The 26,618-nt window shown below is 38.0% G+C and overlaps 1 protein-coding gene across 1 annotated transcript in view; it reads right to left on the bottom strand.

Annotated features, from left to right (window-relative positions):
- Positions 1–6,692: 6,692 nt before the first annotated feature.
- LOC122070924 (transcriptional elongation regulator MINIYO) overlaps positions 6,693–26,618 on the bottom strand; it is a 24,847-nt gene continuing 4,921 nt past the window's right edge. The window contains exons 4-10 of the mRNA XM_042635175.1: positions 17,205–17,392; positions 13,716–13,821; positions 13,324–13,584; positions 11,360–11,548; positions 8,931–11,255; positions 7,963–8,172; positions 6,693–7,235 (exon numbers count right to left, since the gene is read on the bottom strand). Of these exons, the coding sequence (XP_042491109.1) occupies positions 7,047–7,235; positions 7,963–8,172; positions 8,931–11,255; positions 11,360–11,548; positions 13,324–13,584; positions 13,716–13,821; positions 17,205–17,392 (3,468 nt within the window). The 3' untranslated portion in view covers positions 6,693–7,046. The remainder of the gene's footprint in view (positions 7,236–7,962; positions 8,173–8,930; positions 11,256–11,359; positions 11,549–13,323; positions 13,585–13,715; positions 13,822–17,204; positions 17,393–26,618) is intronic.

Below are 26,618 nucleotides of genomic sequence, written 5' to 3'. Positions count from 1 at the left end.
GTGTACATAATCTTACCTCTACTTCATGGTGAGACTATTCTTTAATTCAAAGCCACAATCACCAGGTTGTAATAAAACATATTATAACCCAATTCCCTCATAATTATACGAAACCAATGATTAGACATAAGTGTCATATCAGTGTTTGAAATGTTTAAGTTGGGATACACATGAATTAATTCACATAAGTAGTAATTATCAAATGTAAGAGAAATAGAGCATTTAATGGATGGAAGCATGCATGCATAAAATGCATCAACGAGTAACTGTTTCATCTACTACTTGTACATAAGCAAAATTTGGATGGAGCATATCTTTGATTGACACTTGTAATCATAGACTTATCTATTGAAACATTTCAGATCATCTATATACTTACCTTTCTGAGGGCAGATCTTGGCACGGCAAGGTTGCTTCATTGCTCCATTATGGTCTAATGATTATAAGTTTGAGTCAGGAACAGGAAACAGATTCTCCGTTAAGTGAGGGGGTAAGGCTGGATGCATTATGACCCTCCTCAGACCCTAGCAGTGGCGGGAGCCTCGTGCACTTGGTATGTTCTTTTTTCATATACCTACCTTTCTTATGGAGTCACTTGCTCATCTATTTCAGAGGCTTATAGCTGGAGGAAAAGAGGTTTCAACATTGTTGGACAAAGAAAAGCAAGTCTAACATGAAATCTAAGAGCAGGTCAAGCTAGCCAAGGAGACTTGCTATGAACCAAACAAGGGTGGGATTGTAGACAAGAATGATGGATGCATGGGTGAGTAATGATGAGTCATTTCTCAGTTGAAGAAGACCCCTTAGATGACCTTCACGGAGGACATAGGCAAGTCATCCTTGGCTACCAAACTCAGCTCTTATCTTCATGTAAGACTTCTCTTCCTTTCAATTATCACCAATGCCTATGTCAATTCTGGTGTTTGGAAGCCTCTATTTATAGCCAAAGGCAGGTTAGAGAGGGTGTGTGAAGAACAGTTTCTGATCACCACATAAAATCAGCTCCTCCTTAATCTTTTCCTCATTATCCATAGCTGTAATCTATTGTCTTTTCCTTTTCTTTCATGGATGAGTCATGACAGGCATTCTGACATGTGGGGTGACCACCCCATTAGGGAATAAATTCTCATGAATAAGAAGAAGAAGAAAGATAAAAAAATAAAAATAAAATAAAAAAACTTGGTCTGAAGGAGAGGGGAAGAATAAGCAAGTGCCCCCAAAGATATCCTTTGGTACCAACTTGCATTTGCTACCTTTTATCTCTAACCCTTTACCTCTTTCAAGGGCTTGATGCCTTGATGATCATGTGTATCTCTTTAATCTTTTCCTCCCTCTTCCTCTGTCATTCTGTTTGGTAATTGAGAAAAAGGTTTTGGTTTATAATAGGAGAGTGTGATCAGCTAGTGTGGAAGGGGATGAAAATTTTCACAAGTAGAATAGAGAAGAGGTTTGACATTACTTGAAGGGTAGATTCACTTGCACAAAGTCCAAGGAGACATCTGATATTTTGACCCAAGTTGGGTATCAGATAGTAGAGGTTAGTAGATAGAGCTGATCTACTTATCTTAAAACAAGACAGTGAGAGAAATTGAGATAGGCTGAATCAGGCACCTTTCTAACCTCCCACTGTGAGCTCTTTAATTATTCCATGCCAATATCATTATCACCATGAGGGCATGGGCTGTGGTCACTGAAATGTTAAAAGTCAATGCCTTACAACAAAGGAGGTAGTAGACCTGGTTTTGGTTCTTTCAAATGTCATATGGTTGACCTGTACTATCATTCACATCAGGAATTCTGAGCCACAGAAAGTGTTTTGCAGTCAATTACTCACCAAGAAACACAAGGTTTTATGCCAAGCTTCTTCCCTACAAAAGTTGCAGGCAACCAAATAATTCTGTGATCAATTCCTTCGGCTGTCGCTCTTCTATCTTTGAATTCCTTAGCTTGATCCTCTTGGAATAAGGAAGATGGGCAAATCCCTTTCTCTTCTTTGGGTGCGCTTATGCACATGTCGACTCATCCATTTGTAGAACTACAGAAAATCTCATATCCTTGGAGATGTGCTATAGAAAGTAAATATATGATACGACCTCCCTTACATGATATGATGTATTTGAAACCTTCAGATCCACCTCATACCGTTGGTGGAGCCCATCAAGTGGCACTTCAGAATTATTGGTATTGCAAGCCCACCCTGCAAACTGCTAATTCATATGTCTACGCGTTAGGCCACCCCCACCCCAGAAAACACATTTTCCCTAATTTTATGTACTTTCAATTTTTTCAAGCCCCACAGTTATTAAATCTTCTTTGTATGAAACTTAGATCAACATAAACAAAAGTCTGCTTCCTATCTAAACAAACTACCACAAATCCCATTAAAGCTGTGCATAGAATCGAAAAATCATGTGCTCCACACTCCACAGGGTCTCTTTTCAGATTAAACTAAGCAAAGTGGTCCATCTTCATTATACGGCATGGATTTATGATGTGACAATTTTAACTATTGAATATTATGTTACATATTTTGATTAGTCACTTTTCAAATTTCAGAGTCTGTTTCAATTAAATTCTCTCATGTATACATTCAATCGCCATGTACAACCAAGCATAGCTAGAGTACTCAAACCACTAATGTGCATTATCCCTTAATACTGAATTTTTAAAACAGTATGACACTTCGCAAAAGGTAAACATACTAAACTATGTTTGAGGTGAAATTTTATATGTGAAAAAGAGAGCAAGAAGGTGCATGAAGTTTTAGTACAAATAGAATTTGCTAAGTTGTAAAATAATGGATCATCAAGAAAGTGCATGAACTACCAAGGAGATACGTGGACTGCCAAAGGAAGAAGTGAATGATTAAATTTTGTGACAAAATTAGTCATGCCCATCTAGAAAGTTTCTCTAAATATGCCCATCAAGAGAAACTTTTGCTTTTTTATTGTGCTAGTTTGTTTCCCACATATCTTTAACTATATTTTAGATATTTTTGAAAGAGTTCTTGTCAAAATTGTGTCATAATTCTCACTCATGGAATAGATGTATTTGTTTTTTCACCCACCAATTGTAACATTATATGAAACTATCAAAAGTCTCCAAAAAACTCAGTCTTGTCATAGAGAGGTTTTATTGACAATTCACTCGGTTGTGCCATATGGTAGAATGATGTGGCAATTTCAACCATTAGATAAATAATTTATGGTCTAAATTGGTCACATGTGAAATTTTAGAATCATAATCATGTATCTATTATATTTGCGTGCATCCTCAATATACGAATTGGCAGTTATGAATTTTCGAGGCTTTATTTTGCCACTTGACCAATTTTAATTTGGATGAAACTTCATATGTAAAGAGTTCACTTTTGGGTAAATTACTTCTTTCATGTGTTGTGTGGAAGGCTGAAGGATTCTCTAATCAATGACTCTTTTGCGGATGGAGATCCTCTCTCACACCAATGACCCTCTGATGACCCATCCAAGGGTTGGTAAGGCTTGGACATACATCTTCAGGTGTTGGTGCATGTTGGAATGTGTGACCAACCCCCTCCTCTTTTGAATGATTGTTGGAGAGACATTGAAGGGTACAATCATTAGAGAGGAGCCACTTCCCCTAGATGAATGGGTTTTGAATGTTATCTGACTGAGCATGGACTGAAACTCACCAAATGGATAAATGGTCAAATGATAAAATATGGCAGCAGCTTTATATAATATCATTCAAATCCTCTCTATCATCCTAAGCCTGTGTAACCTATATCAGGGCTCTATTTGAAACATTCGGTAGTCAAATACAGCCCAATTTTTTCCTAAATGAATGATTTTGGTGTAACAAGTATTTCATTTCGAACTTTGAAATGAAATCTATCTAATTTTGGACTAAAATAATTTTAATTTTCTTTAATTAAGATTAACATATGTTAGTAGTCTTCTTGTAATTTCTATAATTTTAAACTCATTTTCAATATATTCCAAGAAATTATTTTGAACTAAAACTTGACCAATGAGATAGGTGCTAGGTTTTTTATAAAATGAATCTTCCCATTTATGATAAACCTATCTTAATGATTAAAAATATAAATAAATTATATTATTTGGTGAAAATTAATTTATAATGCTACCTGATTAAATTATTTTATTTTAAATTCAACTCACAATACTAATGCTGCAAATTTAAATATTATATATTTAATATTTGGGGAAAAGAACTATTCCTGTTTGCAACTCCTACACCCTAAAAGAGCTAGGTGTGAAAATACAAATGCTACACGTGTGCAAGCGTAGCTGGGTCTGGGCAATGCCAGATGGGCAGAGTTCTTTCTCCATTGATATTTACATTAAGATTTTAATCTAACATCATCAAACCAATACAAAGACTCTTTTTATCTCTTTATTATAGTCCATGATAAGCACATTTATATGTGAAATCTAATGTAGTAAAACATGCATTTTACATATTTAGAATTGAGCTACCTTGGGTTTTACTCTCTTTTTGCAGGTTTTATATTTTCAAGGCCTTAAGGACTATCGGGTGCTATATCTTCAATTTTAGACGTAAAGAGGTCCTATTTCTTTTCATGGTTACGAAGAGAACGAAATTCTGAGCAAGATGGAAGTGTTCAATTGCAAGTACACATTTGTTTGGTCAACTGTACAAGTGATTATTCTTTTCGGGTCAGAAAAAGAATAATGGAACAAAACTAAACCGAGATGCAGAACCAGCCCATCTACAGTTATCCCAAGGGTATAAGAAATATTTCAAATGCCAACAAAGATCAATGGACCATATTATTAAGTGATTAAAGATTTGTTTTTAGTAACAACAACTACCTAGTGTAGTTGGTGAGTTGTGGTATCCAAAATCTCTTGCTTATTGGAGGTCTCAAGTTCGAACACTTTAGCTGTCATTTTATTGAGGTTTTTTTTAGAAGATTTTCTCTCTCCTACTCATCACTTAAAGGAGGTCGGCCAAGATGGTTGTACGCAAGTTTGAAGAAGAGAGAGAGAAAATAGAGAAAATCGTGGGAGATCTCTCTCCACACGTTTACTCTCTTCTCTCTCCTCCACTTCATCAACAAAATTAAAAAAAAAAAAAAAAAAATTTTAGAAGCTAAAATCGTCAAGTTCCCTCCCCCATTCTCTATATAACAAAATTAACACAAGGGGAGGAGGTACTTCATTCTTCTTCTAGGGGTTTTTTTTTAGTTGCTCTATCTCTTTCTCTAGTTTTCTCTTTCTCTAGCTCTAGTTTTAGGTTTATGTTTTAAATACTTTTGTAAGTTCTTTTTATTCAATTAATGCAAGCACTTTTGTTTTTGATTCAGTCTTTCATTTTTATTGTTTAAACAATTGAAGTTGTAATTTTCAAGTTCTAATTCTAGGCTTAGTTCTAGGTGACAAGAACAAGCTATGAAGCATGTCTTTCAAGTTCAATTCTTTTTTCCAGATTTGTTTTTTCTAGTACTAGAAATTTCAGATTTGGTTTATTCCAGATCTGGTTTTTAGTACTGGTAGTATCTCAAATCGATCAAGTTTTCAGTTCAAAAGTTGAAGTTCAAGTAAGTAGGCTCCTTCAGTAGTCTTCTCTCCCCCCTCTCATTCCCTCTTCGGACTACTCTTTCTTTCTTAATTTAGGATTTTAATTTCAGTCATTACATTACTGCTATCCCTTTTCCCCAAGGTTTATGGCTAGTGTATGTGTTGGCTTTGCCCCTCCTAGCTATAGAACTATTATTTTATTGTTTTTATTTTAATTGTCTCCCTTTCCCTAAAGACAAGTAGAGTAACCCTTGTAAGAGAGACTCTCTGGTCAAGTAGGGAAGCTCATATTATGATGTATCCCTCGGGCTAAGTAGAGAAACCTATTCGTGAGTTCTCTCTAGCTTTATCCCCTTTCTTTTACTTTATTTTTATTTTAGCATTTTTTTTCCTTCATTGCTTTTTAATTTCGTGGGGTGTTTATTTTCAGTTATTTATTTATTTAATTTTAATTGCGTGGCTTGCGTCTTTAAATTCTTAGATGACAAATGGTTAGGACGTTATTTTAGATACATATGTTTAGGACGGTAATTAGAATTAGATCACAGTCATTAATCAGTTCATTTTCGCATTATTAAAAGAAGCAAAAAATGAAAAAATGAAGTGATTGCTCTCCCTCTGTTCGACCTGTAGCTACATTGATTCATACACTTATAGTTACATTTTAAAATCAAACAGTCCACGTGAATCTTCCCTTAAAGGTCACTGACACAACATATGCATGAAGGCTTTGCCATTCTTCATGGGCTGCAGGAAGCCATCAAGACGGGTGATCAGATTAACGGTGGTGGACTCAGACTGTTAGATCCAATTAGGGAAATGAAACGAATTTGTTAGATCAAACAGAAGGAACTACTTTGGCCCAATTCTTTAGACTTAAATTTGAATACAGGGGAAGCTAATGGCGCCAATTGGTTAGCCCTCTATCAAGATTGCTATGGAGACTCCTTTTGTACAGCTAGCTCCGAAGAGATGCCTCCACCTGTTGTTAAATCTCATAAGAGCCTCAATAGTCTTACACACAGTGCAATCCCATTCCAGTCATCTTAGATGGACTGGTTACCAATGGATTCAGCAGATGGTCCAAGAAAGCTAAATTAATACAAATAGGAACTGCAAAAGGATCAAATGTTTGGAACTGGCATCAAATTTGATAAAAGGTGTTTAAAATTTTATAAAAACAGAGAGAAGCTTGTTATAGTTTTGGGTTAATAACCATAAATTCAAAAATGTCAGCTCAAAATTATACGGAAAAGAAAGGCAAATTTACAGAGGCAACTTATAACTACTCTTGTACACTAACAGTGCCAAAACTTCGATATTCAAAACTGCAGTTGCAGATCCTGAACCTTGCACCTTTCATTGGGTAGCTAATGGTGCAGTCCATCTGCTGAAGAATAAGACCCCAGCTGGCGGCAGGCAAATAGTTTTGGATCCTTTTAAATCCTTGGGGGGGAGGGGCCTGCTGGAAAAGGATAGGATGTGTAGAATATACAGAAATTGTTAAAGCCTTGGTAACTGTCTTTTTTCACCAGAGGATTTCAGTTTCTCAAGTTCAGTCAAAAGAGAAGAATTTCCTTCACAAGCTTCAGTTAACAACTTGAACCTTCTTTCGAGTTCATCACTTGGCAGTAAAGAATCATCTTGAGATTTTGCAGACTTAGAATACTGAATTAAATCCAGCATCATGCCCTGCAATTCCATTTCAGAGCAGAACATCAGTTAGATTCTCTGTATAAAACTAGAATTCATTGAATGAGAAAGAAGAAAAGAAGAAAAAAAGGGGGCGGAGGGGGAATCCTCAACGAACTGCATATGTTGTGTCACTCACCTGTAAATGGAAATTCATTTTCTTCCCCCTCCCCCCCCCCCCCCCCCCCCCAAAAAAAACCAAAAAAAAAAACCTGTACTGTAGCTGACAAAGGCTGTTACACCCTGATTGGGCACCCCTCTATATTACACATTTCAGGGTCATTTGTTCACATTAACCCTATCCACCATTGTGCATTGCACTTTTCAAGCCCTTGAATTTTCTATTTAGCCAAGCATGAGAACTGAGAAATTAATTTCCCACGTTCAAGAGTACATGCTTAACTTTGTCATCCAAAAAGAAATATAAATAAAAAGTGACGTGTAGAAGATTTGTGCTATTGTATAAGCAACAAATGTGGCCTTTATATCTATAATCATATAGAAAGTCCAAAGATACGACACCACCATCGCCACAGAATGACATCTTCAGGATACTGTACCTTTCTAAGTTTCGATATTTTACACTAGTATGCAACGGTATTTCAAATCATTTACCAAACTTATGGCGATGTCAGAATGTCAGATGCTGTCAGATAATATGCCTAAACCTAACTTAAAATGTTGAGGAATAGCTGCTCTTTAACAATCAGCAAGAGACTTTACACACCTCATGTTGCTGCTTACGAGAGTAGTCACGCAAAAGAGACTTCACCAGCTTATTCCTAAGAAGCAACTTGTCATTAGTACAACTGTGGAAAATGAAAGATGAAAGGTGGTGCAATGCCAATGTAACTGCCATTGATCCCCGAGTAGCAGCTCTGTCGAGGGCCCCAGAAATCCATGACTTTACATAAGCCTCCAGAATCCCTTCATTATTCTGCAAAGAAGTCAGACAGAAATTTATCCTCCCATCTTAGCAAAAGAAAATTGTTCATTATCATGAAGGCACCCTCTCCAAGAAAACCAGAAAGGTAACTTCCCCACTTTCAAAATAAACACTTAGCTAATGTTAAATTTATGTTGCACAAAGTTGAAAACCAAACTTATGGAAATCCCTTTGTGCATAAACTATAATGAAATCTCAGTAGAAAAGTCTGCAGAAATAAGTGGTTCTTCCATTGTAAGCAGACAATTAGTTGTTCATATGGTCTTTGGAAGTTTATCCTGTACGTATTTTTTAACACGAACTTTCAAGGATATGCCAACTTAATTTTAGAATTAAAAATATTTTCCTTTGACCGAGTGCAGCAGAAGTGAATAAGTATGAATTGAAAAGATACTTTGCAATGCATGTTAACAATAAGCCTCAAAAAGAGATGTTTGTTAGGGTTTCCACAAACCCTAACTGGATTTGACTTGGTTACCCTTGGATGGGTTCCCTTGCTTTGTTTTTAAGCCCATGTGGGCTTTTGTGATGTATTGGACATGTGAGTCTTGAAGCCCTTTGGACCATGGATGTTGAATGGGCTTCTTTGCTCCTGTCTTTGCCCATGTGGGCTTTTGTCACCCTTTTAGGTTTTGTTTCCCTTTTCAGGGTTGTAATCTCCCTCCCCCTTTTCCTTAATACATTTATTTACTCATCCAAAATATATATATATGCCTCAAAAAGTCAAATCAATAGGTTTGCTTCACTACCTCAATAGGTTCTAGGTATCCTTCTGGCTTAGCCAAGCAATTCTCAAGAGGAGGCAAGAGTTCAAGGACATGTGAACTAGATAGTGCATTCCAGGTAGCAAGTCGGACTGGCGCTTCAACTGCACCATGTAGATACATTGCCACTTGCCGGCCATAAATCACATCACCATATGATACTGAAGCGAACTGCTCAACAAAATTTTCAATAAATGTTGGGTAACTCTCATGAACATCTGACTGAAACTTTAGAATTTCCACTCCATATTTTTTTCCAGTTTCCATTAATAAATTACCAGTCTTGTCCAAAGGAGGATTAATGACACTGTTGCTTCTTGATTCATCAAGACACTGCCCATACAGCTCTTGCAATGTGCTGTACACATCCCTGCTTCTCTCATCTTCAATAACACCCATTCTGACAAGTAATACCATGGACAAGGAATGTAATTTCCAAACCAATGACACAGCTGAAACTGGTGAGTGTTGGATATCAGTGCACAAGGCCATTGCTTCGAGACCTAAAAGAAGGAAAAGTCCACCTTTTGCAACCTCTAGGATTTCATCAGTTGATGAGCAGATGCTACTCTGTATGCTGGAAAATTTTGGAAGATAATGAGCAGCTTTACGGTCAGAAATCGTTGAAATTGGGCTGAGAAACCAATGCATGGGAAGTGGCAATCTCTGGTGAGCCCACTCTACAACCAAAGAATTGCGGTTATAATCATGACCAGTCACATCAGATTCATCCAGATCTTCGTGAATGGTATCCAGAGCATCAGTGTTTTTCGTAGATTTCCCAACGGCATTATTGCTATCCACTGCTTTGGACTTCTTTACGCAAAGCCATCTGTTTCTGAAATGATTAGTCAAAATCTTACTGAAGTAGATGTAATCCTCTTCTTTATACTCCGAGTCAAATGATTTGATCCTCCTGTTAAGTCGAAGAAACTTATCAACACAGACATCGAGGGACTTCAGGACAGGGGCTCCAAGTAAGATATCCAGTGCCTTTTTCATAATGACTTTACCCATTGGCACTACAGTTAAGCACACTCCAAGGGCAGAATTAATCCTTTGAAGAGTAAATGCCATGTCTTCAGCTGGAGGGAGGTCTTTCTCAAGCACCATCTGGAAGATTTCAAGCAAGTTCACGAGCAATTGTGAATCTACTTGCGCTAGCAAAACAGAAGTAGACCAAAACCCTCCACCAGAGGCACCCCAGCCAAAACCAATCCCTGGAGCAGGCCCACCTCTACCATAGGTCTCAATTGACTGCACATTGTTCCAGTCTAAAGCAACTAACTCCATGAAATTTATCATTAAGTTTCTCAGTTGACCTTGAGACCACATAATTATCCCATCCTCCAGTATTTTACCATCCCTTGAGAAACTGTTTTCTTGTGAGTACTGATTACTACTCTCATTCTTAGCTACCAGGATGGTTTTGTCAATGGAAACTATAAGTCGGATTAATTCATTAAGGAAAGTTGTAGCAGATAAAGATGTTTCATTATCACCGTCACGTCTCAAATGACACAGATTCTTAACAAAAAAATTCTCTTCATTGGGAACAGTTTCATATCCTGTAACATCTGAGAAGTTCAAAAATCTACTTCTCACAATTTGGAGCCCAACCTTAGGGACAAAGTCGGGCAGCCATGGCACATTACTACTTCCTTGCTGGATATAGGTGTCATCCTGTGCAACTCGTTCTAGTATGCTAGAAAGCATGTGCATGACAGATGAAATCACCCACAGAATACAGCTCAAAGAAGAATCTTGGGCAACAAAGTTAGTCTGAAATCCTATGTGCAAATCAAAGATTTTAGGTAAGTAAGGATTACTTGTCAATGATATCCAGTTCAAAGCTAACTCAACCGTTGGACCAACATAACTCCAACACCAATTCCCCATATTATCAATGGCGAAATCTGCATTCTTCTGTGTAAGCTGTTCCTGAGAATGAAGTTTTGGGAGTGTTTTGGCCAAGGCACCTAGAACAAGGTATGCCTCCTCACTGATGGAAGCAAATTCACTAAGAACATTCATCTCAATTAGTTTGTCAAAAGTAGGGGGACTCAACCACAGGCACAAGGCCTGGAAAAAATCTGCAAAGTATGATACGCAACACCCATATTGAATACAAACCCTCCAGAAGCGAAGTTGTTCAACCATCAATGCAGATGTTAGTTTACAGTATTCCTTTCCTGATTTTATCCAGTGATCAAGTGAAAATGCAGGACGATACAATTGCCAAATAGCATCTAGGAAAATCCCTCTTTCTATGAAACGTATGCAAATCTTCTTGTCAGATTGAGCCAACACCTATTTGCAGAAACAAAACACCATATAAAATTTCTTAGGCACCAAACCATCAAATACAGGACAAGGATATAACATCTCAGATCAACTTACATTTTCATACTTACCTTTAAGAGGGTCACAAATTTTATCTTTGAAGTGTGAATTTCCATTCTGTCTTTCTTGCTAAACCTGTCAACAATCAATTGGACAAGCCTTTCGCATTTCATAATAGCCTTTACACAAGTTGAGGAATGTCTCGCTAACCCAACCAGTATAGAAATAAGGCATTCTTCCAATGATGCAGAAGGGTCGGTCTGCAAACAAGGATCAGCATTTGAGATTTCAATAGCACCAGCAAGCAACATAATTTGACAAGGTGGAATCTAGGAGAGTATTTAGTTGCTAACTGCTAAGTGTTATTATCTTCCGTCCAATAAACAGTCTGATTGCTCTATGGAGAGCTAAAAAATCAATATTCCAGTATCTGGAAGATCTTATATCTTAACCTGTGTGACATCAGATATTTTAGGCCTCAACGCTCTATATAAGTAGAGCATTACCACAGGATTTTGGGTATTGTCAAGCATCATGGCCTGTTCACAAAGTTGTGAAAACACACATTGTCATCTTCCTGTGTCATCAATGTCATTATTTGAGGCTGTATGAAAAAAGCATCAAAATCTTCAAGAGGCATAAAGAACCAAGATTTCTGTTATCGAAAAAACTTGAGGAAGGCCATGAATGGATCAACAGAGCTTCCCTCCCCTACCCTTCCAAACATCATTTTGAGAAGTTGCAAAGACCAACGGTTGACACGGAGTGCTTGAATGGAGCAGTAAAATTTGCCTAGTCTTTGCAATAAATACAGCAGGAACGATGGTCTCAATATGTTAATGATATAATGATCTAATTAATATCATAGCACAAGGATACACGAAACAAGAAATATTCATGACATTCAGTCAAGGAAAATTAAATAATTTTTTAGACTACTACTTCAGCTGTGATGCATAACATGTGTTTGACAAACTTATATTAAACACACACTTTTTCTTTATTGTGTTTGTTTCAACACACAGATTCAATGCATCAACTTCAAGTTGAACAGATGTTCTTGAAAGCAAAAAAGAAATGAAAAGGTTCCCCATTTTAGGCCAGAAAAATGCGTCATGAGTTCATGTCTATTATTGCAAGGACCAACCCCAATCCACCCTTATCAGACCATGTGAAAGAAGTAATTACACTGGGTTAAAGCCCTTCTATTGAAGGAATGATTAAGTGCTTCAGGAAATTAATATGATTTGTTTCTTAGCCTAAGGGATTTAAGCATGTTGAGCTCTGGCAAGGCAGAGGTGGGCCAGCTCACCCCAAAAGTTCAGTCTATGGGAAGTCTGAAGCTGGCCTGTGTTATGCACAGCTTATGGCATTTTGCATGCTATTAACAAAAGATACCGATAAAGCACCATAAGGTTTTGTAATTTTATGAAACTTTGGATAGTTTTAACTTTTAAGCCACTTCCCTGGCTTATTTCGGAACTGAAAATTTACAAATAAGATGGGTGTGGTGGTCCTCAATCACATGGACCTGCGCATGTATATCCTAATATCCATGTCTGCCCATGGCGAGGTTTGAAACTTCAGTAAAATCTTAAACTTCACCTACTGAGCTGAATATTAACATTTTCTTTTTAAGTATAGTTCTAAATCTAGGACATGTCATAGTTGTATATAATATGTACCAAACCATCTTTTATTTATCTGGTATATGCAAAATTCATAGTTAAGTCTCAACCCATTGGGCTGAGCAGAGGTCAAGCAGGCTGGTCTAGCATGAATAACATATGATTTGTTAATAAGAAAGGACTATTTTCAATCAGCAAACATCCAGATTTCACTGGGAAGTTCAACCATGACATATGGTTGTCATCTGTAATTTCTGTCGCTTCTGCTGACTATTGTTCTTGGTAGGACACACCTTTTCCTCAAATTAAACTCTCGAGCAAATCAATAAAGCAAGAAAATATGAAAACGATTAACATGTAATTGTGCATGCATTAGTGACTTGGCCAGATCATGCTTAGTTGCTTACCTCTAGAAGATACCGTATCCTTGGAAGGACTCCCATCCTAACAAGACCTGCCGCAAAATCTTGTCCAGCAACAACAATGTCATCCTGAATGGTATGTTGTTCCTCATTCTCGTCGTCCATAATGTCATCATCTGATGGGAGGATATTGGAAGGCTTTGTACTGTATTTCCAAAATCCACCACGAAGAAAACCAACATCTATCCCTGGTTTACTACGAAATATAGGAGCAGTACAGATAGCCCTCTCAAATGTTGTCATTTTCTGAAAACAAAACAACAAACAAAACTTACTAGTCCAAATGATAACTTGCTTTACAAATAAAACTAGAATTCAGTTGAAAGAAGATGATACATATCACAGAAGCAGAGTAGGTCCCCACAAATCAACTGCACCTCTGAAATGTCAAAAAAAATTTCATTCATGTCGCAGCTCAGTGCACACTGAATAACTTTCGCACAGGCCAAAACTACAGAAGTGTGGTTGTCATCTAAAGCCATCCTGTCACCCAATAGCCATTACAACAGATTAAATTAAACAGCAAAGATCTACGTACACCAATTATCTGCAACTGCAACACATAATGAAAGGAGATGCATCCTTGATTTTCCAGAATGTAAGCGCATGGGTGCACGGAAGCACATATGCACATATACGCGGGTGCACGCATGCACACACATACACATGTATATAATAGAATCCACACTAATGATATTCAAAAGAACTAGAAGACCAGCAGACAACAAGGCCATCAATTTGGACCAAAATAAACTCACATGCTTAACTTGAAGTGTCCAATGGGTGATATGGGCTATGGACTTTATATTTTGGGGTTTCTAATGGGCCAATTCTATAAGCCCAAATATTAAAGATTTAAGTCCCACACGGGACCAAGTAGTTAGTTTCTACTTTGTAATGTTCTAGAATAGCTTCTATTTTGAAGAGAGACTTTAACTTGTAAAGAATTCTCCCCACCATACATAGGGGTTTTCTATTTTGCTTATTTCCATGAAATTATAAATAAAAAGTAGGGGATCATACCCGCTACCATTGGTTTAAGAAATAATTTAGCCTTGAGCTTGTGTCTCTATGAGATACGGAGCATGGTTTTATGGGATTCAAAATTTCTCTACTGTGGGATGCAGTAGGAAAACTTTGCTGGGATACCAAAGCTGGAGTTGGTGGGATACCTTCTCTGCAGTAGGTGAGATACCTACATATCCTTCTTCCTCCTTTAAGGACTGTTTACTGTTACTCTTGTGTTTCAGTTTCTTCTTTACTGTCCTGCTGTGTTTTGGGTTGATCTCTGATCCTTTAACTTACTTCCTTTTTCTACAAGTTCCAGATCTCATCCTATATTGTAGGACAGCCTTCACGCTTCCATCAATTCCCATCTGAAACAGAATAGTATCTTCTAGGCCCTGTTTGTTTGTAGGAAAAAAGGGGGTGGGATAGTGAAGGGAGTGGGGTGAGGGAACAGAAAAGGAAAGGAAAGGAAATAATGGAAAACCCAATTGTTGTGGGCCCCACATTAATAAAATAACAAATTTCCACTATGTTTTTCGTTTCTTTTCTCTTTCTCCTTCACAGAGACAACCGAAAAAACAAGAGGGCTGCTGCAACACCCCTCCGCCCCATCCATCGCTGCTGCAACACCCCTGCAAGAAGATTACATACGTAAAGATAAGATTTTTCAGATCGAGGTGGAATCTATTTTTTGGTGAGCAAAGAAACAGATTTGTTCCCCAACAGAGAAATCAGCCCATTAATAAGACAACTACTTGAGAGTATCATGAAGAGTATCGAAGATTTCAGGCGGGACCAGCTTCGGAGACATGAAGACGTTTGCTCCCTTGAACACTTTTGTCATCAGCTTCGTTTTATCCCCATTTCTTCACTCCTATAACCTTCAAAGAACCAATTCCACAAAGTCCAGACCAAAATTCTTGGACAGAGAGAGAGAGGAGCAAGCTTGGTCATGAGCTCGTGGTGAACTGATCAAGTTGCCCTCAACGGAAAAGTCCGATCCCAAAAATCATTCTTAGAGTACATTTCCTGCGAACCTCCACGTGATTCCAGCATTTTTGTCTACGGAAACATCTGATCCCAAAAATTTCTCCGGTGAATTGGCGGCTTCAAGCTGTCTCGGTTTTTGCAGGGTCGGTTGCACTTTCCCCCCCTTTTCCACAAAGTCCTACCAAAAATGGTAGGACTTTGTGGAGAGGTGGGGTGGGAGAATTCACCAGCCACGTCAACAAATAGGAACATTAATTACCAAAAATGTTGTCTAGTAGTTTCCCTGGGAAAGGCATCCAAACAACCATGGCTTTTGGGATTTCATGGAAAATATCCAAATTATCCCACCCCTTTTAACCTTTTCCACTTTTCTCCATCAAACAAACTAGGTATCCTGCGGCAGAATCCCTTTTCATGCTTTCCTTCTGATCCTCTTTCTGTTGCAGGCTCAGGTTCTGTTCTGACAACACTCAGCCCACCAATTTCTGGTTTTATAGGCTGGAAGATTGTCTCAAATGATCTGTTTTCCTTGTTACTAATAGTCTAATTCTGGTTCTTGTCCTAAAATATTAACTTCCGTTTATCTCTATTTCTAAACCTGTAATAGCTACTTTATCTAACTTTCTAATTCTCATTCAGTAACTTGTTACTCACAGCAATTAATTTTTTTTTTTTTTTTTTTTAAGGCTTGTTTCAGGTATCCCAGTAGTGAACTAGAGCAGAGGGAGGCCCTCGGGGAGGGGGTTTAGGCAGAGTATATAGTTTATAGATATAGAATACTATATAGTTTATAGGTATAGAATAATACTCTTACTTTAAACTAAAAGGATCTACAGAGGCCATTTTTAAGCCTTTAAGGCAGACCTGCGGATGAGATCTCAAAACGCTCTTCCTGGACTAACAGCCAGAAAACTACCTTGAATGAACATGGGTACTCACTTTAGATTCCTTCCGATCTTCTAGATTTTGAGAACATGAGATCCTATTTACGCTATATTGTCTTTCATGATCAGCGATAACAAATACTATTACAAAAATAGTAGTTCCATGAGAGAAAAATTCACCAAATCATTAACTAGGAGACAAGGCAAACACAGAACGTAGAGAAAACAGGAAACATTCTAAATTTAAGATTCATTCTTGTCGCAAATATTCACTTGTAGCATACCATTGCCCTTAATCTCAAAAATGAATATATATCTTTTTTTCTCTTTTTAGTATTTTATATATAAGAGAGATTCCTCATCAATCGGGAACATTTCCCACCGCCTGAATTAGGACCTGACAGAATCCGGTAGTGGCGAGCAAAATGGGAGCTATTCCCAAATCGAATTTGTTGGAATTCTATTTCCGCCTGAATTAATTCTCAGTTTCAAAAACTGATTTGACTAGTCTCTCAGAATATTTCTTAATTTAATATTCTGGGTTACTGTTCATAACAGTGGTAGAGTTTGTAATCTCTCTTTTCTTTTCAGTTTCTTCAAACCCTAATCAGTTCTACCCCTTTTCCCACCACACTTTCTTCTGTTGGCTTTCCTTCTCTTCTGTGTAAACTTGTTTATAGACTGTACTAATTAACATTGTCACTCTTCAACCTTCTTCAGCAAATGAAAAAAAAAAAAGGAAAAAAAAAAGATAGTTACTTCCCAGAAATAAGGAATACAACAGGAAGGACAGGATAAAGATCAATATTTTTTCTTAGGTACTATACAAAACACCAATGTAAAGGTATTCAACCGAGTCACATTATCTCTTCCAGTAATTGCAACCAGAGGAGATTCAATGGTTTTGGAACAGTCAGCTGAATAAAATATGAAATCAGATCAATAAGCTATCACCAGGAAAATAAGTTTTCAATTATGATTAACCTCAGCGATAAGACAAGCTCAGGTTCTGGGCCAAGAGCAAAAGCCAAAGCAGCCTTCCAATCAACATTCTTCTCAATATTATTGACCCTACTCATGTTACACCCAACTTGACTCTCTTGCAAGTTGCACAAAGCCTTATCAAGCACTGTACCAAGGAGCTGCAATGCAATGGCTCGCTGTGCTGGAACCTGAAATCAACATCCTTAAAGGGTCAAGAAAATTGAATTCACAAATTGTGGACCAAATTCTTTCAGTTCTTTTACTTCTACAGCCAAAGGAAATAGCACTAAGCTATTGCAAAGTTTTCCACCTGCAAATCATGTTACAAGAAAAGATCCAAACCAGAACTTACAAACTACAAAATTTTCCAAATCTGCTTCCTAAGCAAACCCCCCCCCCTTAAAAAAATATAAACACGAAAGAATTTTCACATCCCAGTGTAGGACATAGTAGATGTTATAGTAAACACCAAAAAATACAAAAATAAACAAACACAAATCTGCACAACACAGAGATTTAACGAGGTTCACACACCGATGTGGTGTGCTATGCCCTCGGGCGAAGAAGAAGATGTTTCAATATCTAGAAGAGAGATTACACCCAAACAGCGGTGAGAAAACTCGCTCTGAAACCCTAGCTCGAAAAAAACCCCCCAAATTACAATGACTTGCTCAACAAGACGATAGTACATCATATACTCCTCCAAGTCGTGGGTCGATCCATCGGGTCGCGGTCTATCGGTCCAACCCCTCTACTTCCATCATAGATCTCAGAAAACTTCTCATTTGGGTCACCACCAAAATATGTCGGCGCGGATCATTCTTCAAAACGGGTCAAGAATTCGTGACAAACTTAACAGTAAATGATCCAAATTGGAATTCAGCTGAATGCTGCATACAAACCCATTAAAAGTTGCAGAGAGTCCTATGATGGCTCATGGTAGCACCATAGTAAAATTTTGATGCAAATTGTACATCTTGATAGGCCACTAGAAGAAAAAAAAAAAAAAAAATAGTAAACAAGAATGAATAAAACATGTGAAACTGTTTCTAACTACCTAAGATATAGGGTTTAGAAAACAGAGCAAAAACCAGAATCCAGGAATAGAACCTAACCAGTTTTCAGGAGAAATTTCAGAAACAACTTTAAAACATATCTGATTGGCCTAGAAGATTGGTCGGAAGCTTATTATAATATTATGAGGTGGAAAACGGTTCTGCTACATTAGAACAAATTCTGACAGCCAGATTTTGAACTATGTAAAAATCCTACTTGAATAAGGAAACTGAAAATCCAGGAAGAACAGAATTTCTATAGTCATATTAAACCAACAAGTTTGAATTTTTAAACTGAACTAATATGATAAAATAATCAGCAAACAAGAACCAGAAATCAGAATACAAAAAATCAGAACCAGAAACCAAAGTTTTTAGAAATCAGACTAGCAATAGGACTCTACAATTCAATGGCAAATTCTGATTTCAGAAATCAAAATACAAACTAGGACTTTAACCAGTTATCAGAATTGAAATTAACGTGAATAAAGTAGGGCTAATGATGGTGAGGAATTCATAGATAAACATCAATACAGGCGACTTGTGGGAAAACTTAGTTGTCTTACTGTAACCAAACCAAATATTTCTTTGGCAATTGGAGTAATCAGTCAGTTTATGGGGATGCCCAAATGGGCTCGTTGGGAGGCAGCTTACCGAATTTTATGTCATCTTATAAGTGTTCCAGGAAAGGGTCTTATTTGTACACAAAAAAATACTAATGTTATTGGGTATTCAGATGCTGACTAGGCTGGTGCTCAATGTGATAGGAGATCTACTATTGGATCTTGTACTTCTGTTTGGGGAAAATTTGTTATTTGGTGGAGTAGGAAACAGACCACCATTGCTTGATCAACTATTGAAGCCGAGTACAGAGCTATGGCTCATACTCCAGTTGAGATATTGCGGTTGAAACCACTTCTTCAGGAGTTTGGTTTTCCTGTTACCCAAGTCGATTGATTTAAAAAAAAAAAAACACCGGTGCATGAGGCCCCCACAACTGCAGAGTCTGGGAGGGGCCAGTGTAGGCAGCCTTGCCCCCTACTTCACAGAAGAGGTTGTTTCCAAGTTTTTAACCTGTGACCAACATGTTGTTACCAAGTCGGTTGATATGACCAGTAATAACCAGGCAGCTATTTATATTGCCAGCAACTCTGTTTTTCGTAAACGGACCAAACACATTGACATTGATTGTAATTTAGTTAGAGATGCTATTATAAAGAGATTGATTGCTACACTGTTCGTTGGTACTAGTAGCCAGCTGGGGGATCTGTTTACCAAGGCATTATTTTGGCCTGTTTTTCTTGAAAAATGTTCCAAGCTGAGCATGCGTGATATCTATGCTCCAGCTTGAGGAGGAGGATTAAATAATAGCTGTCATGTCTACCTGATGCAGATACAGCTGCACTTGCATGGTTGAACCAGCATGACCGGCTTTGGAAGCCAAGAGCCAAGAAGAACCGGTCCAACCCAAGGTTTTGGTCCAACAAGGGTTGGAAATAAAATTAGTAGTTATTTAGTCTTTTATTTCATGCCTTTTATTTTCCAGATTTGAATATAGGAGTTAGGATTTCTTTCCTTGCATTGACTTCCTTTTATGGTTGTTTCCTAGTTTAGGCTAGTAATTATTTTAGTTAAGTTTCTAATGTCATGCCTTTACTTTTCTATATATTATTGGCTGTAAACGATGGACAACACAAATGATTTTGATTATTGAATGTGGTTGGATTTGTACAATGTCTAATTGTGTGGTTCCCTTACTTCCCTAAGGCCCTCCATCAACTTGGTATCAGAGCCAAAGGATCCCCATTCCTTCCCCTCCATCTCTCTTCTTTCCTCTCTGTTCCGGTTTCTACCGAGACTCAGAACAGCCAAAAAAAAAAAATCTCTATTCAAACAGAGAATCGAGCCCCTCCTCTTTAGGGTTCTGCCAAATCAACAGAAAAGGAAGAAGAAGAAGAACAAGAAGAGAGTCGACAGAGAAGCCAAAACCTCTTTTTCCCCCAAAATCTCAGTCGAAACACCCTCTCCAGGGTTCTGCCCCAAAAAAAAAACAAAAAAACAAGAAGCAGAGAAAAAAGAACCAAAAAAAAACAAACAAAAAAAAAAAAAAGGAAGAGGAGAGAGAGAGAGAGATGGAGACATACGTGTTCCTGACTTCTCCCATCGTTGTTGGTTCCATCGCAAAAAAAAGAACAAGTTCCCTATTCCCCTCTTACGACTCCTCCTTTGAGTTAATTTTTTTTTGTTTTCCTATTCTACCCTTCAAATTCACGCTTTTCGCTTTTATCCTATATTTCGTTTCTGATTTTACTTCTAATTTCCAACTTTGCCCTTCACTTAGACGATGGGTGGTTAACACTTTGTTTCTCATTGAAATTCTCTATTTACAATTCTGACATCCTTAAAAAAAAAATTGTTCTTTAACCCTCCTTTATTTATTATTTTGCCATCATATTTGAGTGTAATCTTGCTTATCTTCACCATGGTAGCCAACAGTGAAGTTATTCAACAGTTGAACTGCTATAAGGGAGAAATTGCTGCGAAAATTGATGCCCTCACTACCATTGTCACTTCCCTCAAGACAATGATGGAATTTATGCAAATTTCTATTAATCGATTGGTGGCTGCAGATAGAGGAAAGAGTCCCATCCAATCTGGGGATTCTTCAAACACCACTCCACGGGATCCATCACTACCACTACTACCACCACCACCACCACCACCACCATATAGAACTGGTCGATATGATGATGGAGCAAAAACAGCAACAAAATTAGATGTCCTTGATTTTTATGGAGAAAACAATCCAGAACTATACCCTGACTGGATTCATAGCTTAGAGACATTCTTCAGATAATACGGGTTGACTGAGGCCCGAAAGATCCTATTTGCAGACTCTAAATTGAAAGGCAAAGTCCGAGTCTAGTGGGTCAAACAACAGCAACAAAACCGAACACGAGGCATTGGTTTAGTCACTACTTGGGCTGAAATGCATGAAATCATGAACCGGAGATTCCTGCCTTCTGATTACACGCAACGCATGCATCTCAGGTTTGCACAATTGAAACAAGAGAATTTGACCGTTGAAGAATATGTTGCGAGATTTTAATATTTGGCCACTCGATCTGATTTTCAATTGGATGAAGAGGTATTGGTGGCACAATTTCGCAATGGTATGCACCCTCAACTTAGTATTGCCCTTGCATCCAATCGACTGCCTACAATGGAAGATGTTGTGCAAGTAGTGTATCAGGTTGAGGAAGTTTGAAATGCCTATACAGTCGGAAGAATTTTGTAGATACTTTCCCTCGAGGTACTAGTTCCATTCTGCAACAGCCTCCTACTCAAGAAAGGTCATCTAACATCTATTGCCTCTTCACGACCTAGTCGGCCGTATTCTCCACCTAGACATGCTTCTGAAATGTCATCTTCACAGTCTACTCATCCATACTCGCCCATACTCACCCCCTCGACCTGGTTCAGATAAACCTTCTTATGCAACAAAGTTTACACTTCGGGGCTACTCGGGATTTGGACATATCAGTGCTAAATGTCCCAGCCATTTGGTTGCTTTTATTGATAAGGATTCTCCAATACCATATATTTCCAAAGAGCAACTTGGTTCTGACACAGTTGATCTAAGAGAAGAACGTGAACCAAGTGAAGTCAATGACACTCTCAGTGATGAGGACCAACATCCCTTTTATGTTATTCGTCATGTGTTGACCACTCAGTCACTAACAATGAAGATTGGCACCGACTCGTGTGAAGTGCAATGACCAGTTGTTAACCTTGGTCATTGATGGAGGTAGTTGCACTAATATTGCCTCTGAAGACGATGTTCGTAAGCTGGGATTGAAAACAGAGCCACATCCAACTCCCTATAAGGTTGCTTGGGTGAACAACACTAATCTCAAGATCACATATAAGTGTTTGGTCACATACTCTATTGGTGGATTTAAGGATACAGTCCAATGTGACGTCCTCCCTCTAAAGGTGTGCCAGATCCTTCTTGGTCGACCTTAGTTGTTTGACAAGAAAATACAGCATTGTGGCTATGCCAACACCTATGCTTTCAAGAATGCCAACAAGACTATGAAGTTTCATCATGCCAAAGATCTCCCTGAAATTAAGCCCAAGAAGAATGTGAGATCATTCCTCATTCAACGTATTCCTTCACACGATCTCCTCGGTTCTTTTCCTAACTCGACTCTTTTCAGAGGAGGAGAATTGATGTAGATACAACTGCACCTGCATGGTTGGACCAGTATGACCGGCTTTGGAGGCCAAGGTCCAAGAAGAACCGGTCCAACCTAAGGTTTTGGTCCAACAAGAGTTGGAAATTAAATTAGTAGTTACTTGTCTTTTATTTCATACCTTTTATTTTCCAGATTTGAATGTAGGAGTTAGGATTTCTTTCCTTGCATTGATTTCCTTTTATGGTTGTTTCCTAGTTTAGGCTAGTTACTATTTTAGTTAAGTTTCAAATGCCATGTCTTTCCTTTTCTATATATTTGCTATAAACGATGGACAACACATAATGATTTTGATTATTGAATAAAATTGGTTGGATTAGTGCAAAGTCTGATTGTGTGATTGCCTTACTTCCCCTTCTTTACTCTGACATTCCCTTTCTTCCCTAAGGCCCTCCATCACTATTGCAGAGGTGTAGGGGCATTACAGTCTTCACATTTTATTTTATTATTTAATGGTATATGTGATATTGATAAGTGAGGGGCAGGTATGTAATTTTATTTCTTTATTGGTTAGTAACACAACACAAACTATCGATGGTTGTTCTTCTTCCTCCTCTTCTTCTTTTATATATTGTAGTTATTTGCTGGATATTGGTAAAAGTCAGAATGAAGAAATCTGACCTGTTAACTGATAAAAGAAAAAGGACAAATATAATTCAGAAATCCCACCTGATCCTCTCGGCTGACATCCCACCAAACCCTAACATGGAATCCCACCAAGGCTTCACTGCATCTTGCAGCAAAACAGAGCTCTCACTATCACAAAGCTGAAGGGCTGAAAACCAATTCTATACATCAAACTCGTGAGGTGGAATAATAGCCCTATCCTCCCTATCGCAAGCTAAAAAGGAGAGTACTAACGTGACCAAATTACCAATAGAATATCCAAGCTATGGTTGGACTAGTGTCCCCAATCTAGTAAACTACTATCAACAAAATAAGGCAATAAAATAATGAAATAAAACTCTAGAAGCAGCCTGCGCCTCAGAGACTTTCTGAGTGAACCAGATCTGAACCCTGAACCACAAGTTCAGTTTGGACCAGAAAATATGTTCACACCAGGAACCGCATGACCAAAACAAATCATGGTCTTCAGGCAGTTGCAAGAGCTCTTCAATCACTTCTTTCTTATGTGGGAATTATACAACAACTTTCCTCGGCTTGAAAACCCGACCTTGAGTTTTGGAGAGACAAGGAATCAGCTTCATGTGATGAACATCCAACTTCAGTTCAAAACAGAACTCTGGTAGCTCACGAATGTTTGGAATGAAATCCTCAACTAGTAATTCTTTCTTCAAAGAACTTATGATCATTCACAAACTCTATGACTTCCACATAAAGAATGGAATCTGTAATATCCTTATGTGGAATGTCCTTGGAAGTGTCCTCATCCTCTTCCAAGTTCCAATTGCTTCAACTTCGACTGTTAGTACTGTACCAATTTTCTTGGTTTCTTCATAGTCATCCTCCTCTTCAGTTTCAGTCAATGTGTCCATGCATATAATATTAAAACCAGATTTGATATGATTTCGATTTCAATTTCAATTTTGGTTGCATCAACCTGAAAATATTTCAAGAATAAGAAATCCATTTGAAAGTTCAATTTCTGAGAATAATTTTGCTATATTTCTTTGGGAGAGGGTGGTGGCAGCAGAGGCGGGGGAGGGAAGGGTGGGGCAGGGCTGGGCTGGGATGGGGCAGTGGTGGCGGGGGCGGGGGCGGAGGTGAGACCATCGAGAGGAGGGTGGCTTATTTTTAACATGGAATCACTACTTTGCCCATCAAATTAACCATGTGCTCATTAAAGAGCAAGAGTGATATCAATTTCAATTCTAAAAGTCAAACAGCTCCACAGCTATTTCAGAATTTCTATTCCATTTGATTTCTATTTCACTGAAATAATGTGCAAAAATCAAACCAAACAATTCCCGAAATAGAAATCACCCCATGAAATTAAAATTGAAATAGAAATAGAAGTCATACCAAATCAGGCCTAACCCCGTGAGTTTCCTCACCACCCTCATCATCATAGATCACATCATCATGATCAGGTGGACAAGGCTCACATACCTGATACCTTCAATGTGTCATCTACTCCTACTATAGTAGCAACAGCATTCACCTTAGGTCTCATAGGGCAAAATTAGCAAAGTGCCCACCCTTGCCGCAATTGCAGCATTTCGTATCATTGTCACTGGTCATGGATAATTTGCCTTTGTCTGTAGGAGTACTAGATAATTGACTCGTACGGTTGGCAGCTGCTGGGGCTCTCTGGTACTCCACGGCTTGAGAACTGAACCTCCTTGAGGGAATTTACAAATCTCCTCTCTCCATAGAGTTTTCTGAAAATAGTCTTGTGCATCATACACATCATGCACATTATGCTCCTTCCAAATCTCAGGATTTTGACCTGATTTGAAACGCAAAACTAACTCGATGTCATCTTCATTGACCCCTCCCTGTCTGTGAAATGAACGCATCAAACTGTTCCATATACTCTTCAACTGATAAACTACCTAGTCATATGGTGGTGAGTTTGTCATGCAGTTGAGCTCTGAATGTGGGAGGAAGGTTGTTTTTTTCAACTCCTTCATCTCTTCACATTGTGGTAGGGGTTGTACCATGATTCTGTAACTGATGCTCATATGATCTCCGTTATTCCCTTGGTGGCCCTACCTGAATCTTTTAGATGTACCATTAGAAAAGTACATATCATTGGACAGTCATTTGAACATTTTCAGCCAACTGATTTACAGTATTCTAAAGGCTGGTCATGTCAGGGTTCCTTAAATCATTACTGGTCACGGTTCCAATACCAATTTTGATGGTTTGTTAAGCACCCAAGGAAAAGGATTTAGAAAACCAGAACGCAGGAATAGAACCCAACTAGTTTTCAGGATAAATTTCAGAAACAGATTTAAAACATATCTGATTGTCCTAGAAGTCTGGTCGAAGACTTATTATGGGCTGGAAAACAGTTCCGCAAAGTTAGATCACATTCTGACAGCCAGATTCTGAACTATATAAAACTTCTACTTGAATAAGGAAACTGAAAATACAGGAAGAATAGAATCTCTATATTCAGATTTAAAGCATCAAATTTGAATTTTGAAACTGAACTAATATGATAAACTAATCAGCAAACAAGAACCAGAAATTAAAATATGAAATTAGAACCAGAAACTAAAATTCTAGAAATCAGACTAGCAATAGGACTTGAATTTGATGGCAAGTTCTGATTTTAGAAACCGGAATAACAAACTTGAACTTTAAACCAGTAATAGAATTGAAATTAAAAAGAACAGAGTATACAGATTAGTATTAACTTCTTTAAACAGAAACTTGAGAGAAGAGAGAGAAAAAAGATATGAGCAGGGTAGGAAGAAGAAATCTGACCTGTTAAGTTTTAAGAGAAAAAAACCTAGCATGGAATCCCACCTGATCCTCAGGGTTGGATCCCACCAACCTTCCTTGAAATCTCATCAACGCTTCACTGCATCTCACAGCAAATCAGAGCTCTGAATCTCACAAAACTAAAGGGCTAAAAGCCATTTCTAGTCATCAATTCATGGGGTGGAATATTCATAAAACTGACCAGAAAGAGAGAATAAATAAAATTCTAAACTGTCTAAGACTTCCCAGCCGCAGGCTGTATTTGGAAGTATGCTAATCTAACAAGACAACTTGAATAATAAAGAAACAAACCCAAAACAGGAAAGGAAATTCCTCTCTATCACAGGCCAAAAAGAAGAGTATTAACTAAACCAAACAACCAATAAAATATCCTAACTATGTCTGGACTTAGTGTCCCTAATCCAGCCAACTACCATCAATAAACTAATGAAATAGAAGTCAAGAAGCAACCAACTTTTTAAAGACATTCTAGGTGAACCAGATCTGAACCTATATAGAACCACAGGTTCAGTTTGAACCAGAAAAATAGGTTCAAATTAGGAACCGCAGTAGCAAAACCAATCCTGGTCTTCAGGCAGCCCCAGGAGACATTCAATCTCTTCTTTCTTCTGCTGCAATTCTGCATATGAACTCCAGAAAAGATAAACAAAAGAACACACAAACAGCACCACCACCAACCCCCCCCCCCC

This window comes from Macadamia integrifolia, unplaced genomic scaffold (assembly GCF_013358625.1).
Source record: "Macadamia integrifolia cultivar HAES 741 unplaced genomic scaffold, SCU_Mint_v3 scaffold_157A, whole genome shotgun sequence".
Lineage (NCBI taxonomy): Eukaryota > Viridiplantae > Streptophyta > Magnoliopsida > Proteales > Proteaceae > Macadamia > Macadamia integrifolia.
This window is presented reverse-complemented; position numbering and strand designations above follow the sequence as displayed.